Source organism: Alligator sinensis, unplaced genomic scaffold (genome assembly GCF_000455745.1).
Source record: "Alligator sinensis unplaced genomic scaffold, ASM45574v1 scaffold802_1, whole genome shotgun sequence".
In the NCBI taxonomy this organism is placed as follows: Eukaryota; Metazoa; Chordata; order Crocodylia; family Alligatoridae; genus Alligator; species Alligator sinensis.
In genome coordinates this window covers 2608073-2614877 of record NW_005841918.1, presented here as the reverse complement: position 1 = coordinate 2614877, position 6805 = coordinate 2608073, and the positions used below count along the sequence as shown (strand labels likewise).

Here is a 6805-nt window from a genome sequence, read left to right as displayed (position 1 = left end):
CCCCCCCGCCCCAGTCTTCTCTTCTCTAGACTAAATAAGACCAGTTTCCTCAGCCTCTCCTCATATGCCATGTGCCCAAGCTCTGTAGCTATTTTCATTGCTCTCCACTGGATTCTCTCCAAATTGTCCACTGTAACCCCCACTGTAGTGAGGGGCCCAAAACTGGATATAGTACTCCAGATGTGTCCTCACTAGTGCTGAACCATAAAACCTTTCTAAGTCCTTACCATAAAACCCAGATACTTAGTTTCTGCCTTACCCAGGACACATTTTTTTGTATTGGCCATGAAACTGGCTTGGTGTAATTCCTGTAACACTGCTCTCACGGCCTCTAGATGTTCCTCCCATCCCTGGGTGTATATTATAATGTCATCTATATAGGCGGCAGCATACCGCTGGTGTGGGGCCAACACCCACTCAATCAACGTTTGAAAAGTTGCAGCTGCCCCATGCAGCCCAAAAGGCATTCTCTTGAATTCACATACGCCCCACGGGGTGCAGAAGGCCGTTTTAGCCCTATCTTCCATCCTCAGTGGCACCTGCCAATACCCCTTAGATAGATTAAGTGTAGAAATGAATTGGGCTTGCCCCACTCTTTCTAGAAGCTCACTGATCTGAGGCATGGGAAAGGCATCAAACCATGGTATGGTGTTCACCTTCCTAAAGTCCACGCATAGTCGCAACAACCCGTCAGGCTTAGTGGCCGCTATGATGGGACTCTACCACAGACTACATGACTCCTGAATAATGCCTTGCTCCAACATCTTAGTGAGCTCTGTACGGATGGCATTATACCTGTAATGGGGAATCTTCCTCCATTTTTCCCTGACAATCTGCCCTGGGGGGGGCGTTATTATATAGTGGGTTATTCCTCTCGCACAGCCAGGAATTTCGCTGAAGATGTCATGGAATTACCTCACCAAACCCCCCAACTGGCGTTGGTGTTGAGGGTTAAGTTGGGCTCCAACCAGGACTATTGCATTCCCTGCCCCTGGTTCCAGCTCCGGCTCCAGCTTCCAACCGACCTCCTCCCCCAGTGGAGATGGATTGACCAACAGGCCCTCCTGTTCTCTCCACTCTTTAAGCAAATTGACATGAAAAATCTGTCTCTCCCTTCGGAACCCTGGCTTTAAAACTTCATAATCTACAGGGTCCACTTGCCAAGTCGCCTCAAAAGGCCCCTGCCAACACTTCAGGAGTTTATTCTTGATATCAGGGAGCAGCACCAGGATCTTCTGGCCGCCTTGGAGGTTCCTTTCCTGAGCCCTTTTATCATACGTAGCTTTCTGAGTTTGCTGCGCTACCCTCAAATGTTCTCGCGCCAACTCCCCTGCCCTCTGCAGATGCTGTCTCATATTCTGCATGTAATCCAAGGGGTTGATGCCCCCTTTTGGTCCTTCTTCCCACCCTTCTTTTACCAGGTCTAACAACCCTCTTGGCCAATGCCCATAAACCAAGTCAAACGGAGCACACCCCAATGATGCTTGCGGGGCTTCCCGCACTGCAAACAACAATGGCAGACCATTACGTCTTACCTTCAGGGGTCAGTTTGCACACACCACCACAACATATTCTTTAAGGTCTGATTAAACCTCTCCACTACCCCATTGGTGTGGGGGTGATATACCATTGTATGCAGGTGTCTAAGCTGCAACATCCCACATAGACTTTGCAGGACCCCGGACATAAAGTTAGACTCTTGATCCATGACAGTCTCCTTCAGGATGCCCACCCTGGTGATCCATTTTAAAAGCTCTTCTGCCACCCAGCGTCCCGTGACCATTCACATGGGGACCGCCTCTGGGAACCTGTTCGCATAGTCTATGATAACTAGCAAGTACTGATGCCCCGCCGAACTTTCAGAGAGGGGCCCTACCACATCCAGCGCAATACGTGAGAACGGGACTTCGATCATGGTCATAAGCTGTAAAGAGGCCCGTGCCGGCTTACTCATACTCACTCTCTGGCATGCCGGACAGGCTTGGCAAAACCTCTCCACCTGCTCATACAGCCCTGACCCAAAGCACCATTTCATCAACCGAGCTTCTGTCTTACAGTGCCCCATGTGTCCCCCTAACGGATTCTCATGGGCTAACTTAAGTAGGGGAAGCCTAAACTGAGCTGGTATTAACAGCTGAGCTACCTCCTTCCCCCCTGGTGGACCCCACTTCACCCAATACAACAACCCTTTTCTGACCTCAAACCGGGGCAGATCTGCATAGCGCCCTGGGTCCACTACTTCCTCTTCCCTTCTTGTCAATTTGGTTTCCTGAATGGCCTGAAACTCCTCCACCTCCTGGGCCCTTTGAAATGTCTGACTACACGCTAGTTGTTCTACATCGAAATCTTCTTCATGGAGGTCTTCTGCCTGGTTCCCTGACAGGCTGACTCCCCTCCCCCCTCCCCCCAGGCTACCACTTCTTATTACATTTAAGACTTCATAAATCTTGTTCCAGTCTCGTCCTAGAATCATAGGGTATGGCAGGTCATGGGCCACCCCAATTGGCATTTCCCAAGTGGTATTCAACACAGTGACCTGATAGATCTTCCAGGAGTAATAAGTACCATGTCCATGTATACAGGTCATCCTCACAGGGATGGCTTTCTGGAGATAGGTGCTGGGATCAGCCTGCTTTGTATGAAGGTGTAGGAGCAACTGGTGTCTACAGTTGCTTCCAACCTCTCGCCCCCAACCCAGGCTTCCACCACAGGACGGGACCAAGGACAAAACCTGCTTCCCTATGCTACAGTCCCTAGACTCTATTCCGACTGAATCTGCAGGGCCTGATGGCACACCCAACTCTTCAAATGGAGAATGCATCGCTCAGGAAGTGGTTCATGGCAGGTAGGCACAGTCTCGGGACATGTGCCCCACTTTCCCACATCAAAAGCAGATCACGCCATTGCTGTTAGGCTTCCTAATCTCTTGGAGTTCCTGACTCCCTGGTTTAGCAGGGTCACAGGGTTTTGAGTACCTCATCACCCTCGGATTCCGGTCTGACAGTTTTCCCCCTAGGGCACTGCTAAACTTTTCAGCTAGCTGCAGTGCTTCTGTGGAGGACCCCGGCCTATGACAGTGGACCCACTGCTGGGTCTCTTCATCTAAATCAAAAACTGTTCCAGTAGGATCTTGTCACAAATCTCATTTTTAGAACTCTTTACTGGCCTCAGCCACTTGACTGCCAGGTCAGCCAGCTGCTATAGCAAAGCCCATGGCTCTTTTGCTTCCCTCTGCTTCCTCGCCCTAAATGTCTGCCGGTAGGTTTTGGGGTTGATGTCCAGCTGGTATAAGATTTCCATCTTGACTTTCTCATAGTCCCTGGCTTCATCCCACCTCATGGATCCATAGGCTACTTGGGCCTTCCTTATTAACAAGACCCCCAACTGCCCAGCTCATCGGGACTTCTCCAGCCTGGCCGCCAAGGCGGCCCACTCAAAACTTTCCAGGAATACCTCTGGGTCATCATGTATCGACATCTTCGGTATTCTCAATTTGACCACATTCCGCTGGTGCCAAGCTTGTTGCTGGATCTAGCTTTCCTCCAAAGCCAACTGTCACGCCGATTGCTGCTCCTGTTGCTGGAGGACTTGTCCCACCAAGTGTAGTGTCTGCTGGGCAGGATCCACGCCGGCTGCCAGCGCCGCCATGGGAACTTCCATTCTCTCGGTTTCCTCTCGGCTGTCGTTGATATTCCCAGCCAGTGCACCAGCTTGTCGGGTAGTCACTGGATACGGGTGTGTGCCTTTGCGCCTGGTTGGCATTCACTGGTCCTCTCCCACGTGTCATGACCCTCTGTCGGTCTGCTTGGGGTGGCTCTCTCTCTCTCTATTTCCGCCTGCCATGACTTTGATGTTTTGAGGATGTAAAAGAAAAGGGAGGGGTGATGACTTCCCTGCCCCAACCTCAACTGACCGCTGGTTCACGCCGCTGAGTTCTGTGCCGGCGAAAGACAGAACAAAAAAAACAAACCAAAAAAGAAAATGTATTGACCATGCCGAGTCCCCTTCCTGATTGTCGGGGTCAAGACAACCCCTTCTGCTTTGCTTGCCTTCTCCCAGGTGCTTGACTGTCGGTGCCACAGGCAAATGGGTTTTTGGTTGGTTTTTTTCCTTCCCTCTCTAATTGCCACCGCACCCAGCTTAATTGGCTGCCCGCGACAGTTAATCAGCGCACACACAAAAACAAGCCGAGAGTGCCCCTTTTCTCTCTCTCTCTCACTCTTCTTTTCCTTTTAATGAGGACTCCTCTGAGCCCACAAAACCAGATCAGTCTCTTGCCCCATTCCCAGGGACTTCAGTCTCAGGCTGGGTATGGCAACCGTCCTACCTGCCTGTCATCTTCCATGCTTACTCGCTTCTCCTCCTCAGTTCCCTGCTCGGCCCTGGATATTGACCCGGCCACTGATTCCCACCAATCCGCCTCACTGAACGAGGTGGTAAAGCAGGTCTGGGGCGGACTGGGAGCTCCCGCTGTAGTGTGGAGGTATTATTCTGGCCGGACCTATGCTCATGGTATCCTCTGGTTCTTCACACCCCCCACTTCAGGAAGGATGTGGAGAAGCTTGAGAGAGTCCAGAGGAGAGCCACTTGAATGATCCAAGGCCTAGAGGGAAGGTCATACGAAGAGAGGCTGAGGGACTTGAGACTCTTCAGTCTGGAGAAGAGAAGGCTCAGGGGGGACCTGGTGGCAGCCTACAACTTCAGAAGAGGGGTACATCAGGACCTGGGAGAACACCTGTTCACCAGAGCTCCCCAAGAGATAACAAGGTCTAATGGCTATAAACTCCAGGAAGGACGATTTAGACTAGACATAAGAAAAAAGTTCTTTATAGTGCATGTGTCCAGGGTCTGGAACAAAATCCCCCCAGAGGTGATGCAAGCACCTACTCTGGACTCCTTAAAAAAACAGCTGGATTTATTTCTTGCTGGGATCACTTGATCCCAGCGGACTTCCCACCTATGGCAGGGGGCTGGACCTGATCTTATGAGGTCCCTTCCAGCCCCTAATGTCTATGAAATCTATTAAATGAATCCAAGTAGAAACATAGCTTCCAGTAACTCAGATGCATGATCAAAGTCTCCCCAGCCACCCCATTTGCTCTAAGGTTTTTCTCTGATATTGCTCTACCCTGTACCCTATTCCAAACCTACTCCCTGTAGTTAATTAAGTTCTCCTCTATACCTAGCGTGGGAGACTTATTGGGAGAGGGTCTAGATTATGTCTTGGGGTTGCCTTGGTCTGGCTGACTAAAGGAGACCACTGTTTGTGCTTCAGACTAAGGGAAGCACCCCAAGTTCTTGCAGTGAGTCGAGTACCCCTTTCAGGTCCATAAAGCCTGTGTACCTCACGAGGCACAGAGCCACTAACAGACTGAGACTCGTGAGTGGTGGCAGTGCTACCCCTAGGCTTGTGGGTGTGCTCCAGGAAGGGAGTTTCTAGACATGAGACGCCCCTGGGGAGGCACTCAAGAGCTTGGTAGGTGGTTGGGCGCAGTGAGGTGGGTAGCTCAGCGTAGGAGCACCCCCTACTGGCCTGCTACAAGGCCTATAAGATATAGTGTGTGTGTGTGTGTGTGTATATGTGTGTGTGTGTGTGTGTGTGTGTGTGTGTATTTTACTTTAATAATGCCAGTAGATGAAAAGTTTAAATTAATTTCTTTCCTTTTTCTTCATGATCAGGAGATAACTTTTTTCCTACTGCCTGATCTGTCCTAGCTCCTGGCAATGGGAGTTCAACATTGTGCCCACTCCTTTCTTCTAAATGAGAAAAAGCAGACCAATGGTTCCATTATAGCTGCTCATCTCCCTTGCTGTTACCAAGGAGAAGCGCAGCAAACGTAGGCATCTATGTGAGTGCAAAGATGGACAATCTGGTTCATGCACTGTCTCCCTACATATGCCATTGTAAACAGACAATACAGTCTTTTAAACTAAATACAGTAAAAGCCGTGTTATCCCGCACTTTATTAACTGGCATGCCGGTTGATGCGGCAAAAATGAAACCAGAAATCCCACTTCCAGTTTTGCCAAGTCCCACTTTGCCATGGCCTGGGCCAAAGCAGCCTGCGCAGGGCCTCCCTCCCTGTTCCCCGGCACACTGACACCTGTGCAGGACCCCTTTCCCTGTCCCCCAGCACACCAATGCCAGGGAGTGAAAGCCTGGAGTGAAAGCCTGGAGCACCGGATGCGGCGGGAGGGGCGGTGGCCTGACCAGGCAAAGACGCCTCTCAGGTAACCAGCAAATTTGGTTATCTGGCACCCCTCATTCCCTATGGGTGCCAGATAACAGAGCTTTTGCTGTACTAATGAAAAATCACATAGGAACCATAGCTATGTTTACTGTATTTATTGATCTATATGTATCTGTATTTCTCAGGCTAAAATTAATAGGGTCAAATTAACCACATTGAAAAACCTCACATAATGAACACGTTTGACAACATTATTTATGTATTAAAATTTGAAATAGCATTATACAATCAGTGACTTATTTCTCCATTTCAGTTCTACGAATAGTTTGATGAAAACATGGACAATCAACAGGATGGCATTAACAGATCAACTTGCAATGGAATTTCTGTTCCTGAAAAGAAAATAAACTCCTTAGTGGCTGAAGGTCATGGGATACAAATTTTAAAAGTACTGCAAAGGTTCAGAGAACAAAATATTTTTTTTGACTTTAAAATACTTGTGAAAGATGAAATTATTCCTTGTCATCGTTGCGTGCTGGCAGCATGCAGTGACTTTTTCAGGTAAAGTTGCTTGTAGTATGATTTTGAAGGGAATGGATATTTTTAGGTTCTTG

At 49.3% G+C, this 6805-nt stretch overlaps 1 protein-coding gene across 3 annotated transcripts in view; it reads left to right on the top strand.

Annotated features, from left to right (window-relative positions):
• KBTBD3 (kelch repeat and BTB domain containing 3) overlaps positions 1 to 6805 on the top strand; it is a 36597-nt gene that overhangs the window by 19681 nt on the left and 10111 nt on the right. For 2 of the 3 annotated variants that reach the window (XM_025198261.1, XM_025198260.1), the window contains exon 2: positions 6505 to 6752. In XM_025198261.1, the coding sequence (XP_025054046.1) occupies positions 6529 to 6752 (224 nt within the window). In that variant the 5' untranslated portion in view covers positions 6505 to 6528. Of the gene's footprint in view, positions 1 to 5679; positions 5850 to 6504; positions 6753 to 6805 lie in introns of all 3 variants that reach the window. The other variant, XM_006018953.3, reaches the window with a different exon arrangement.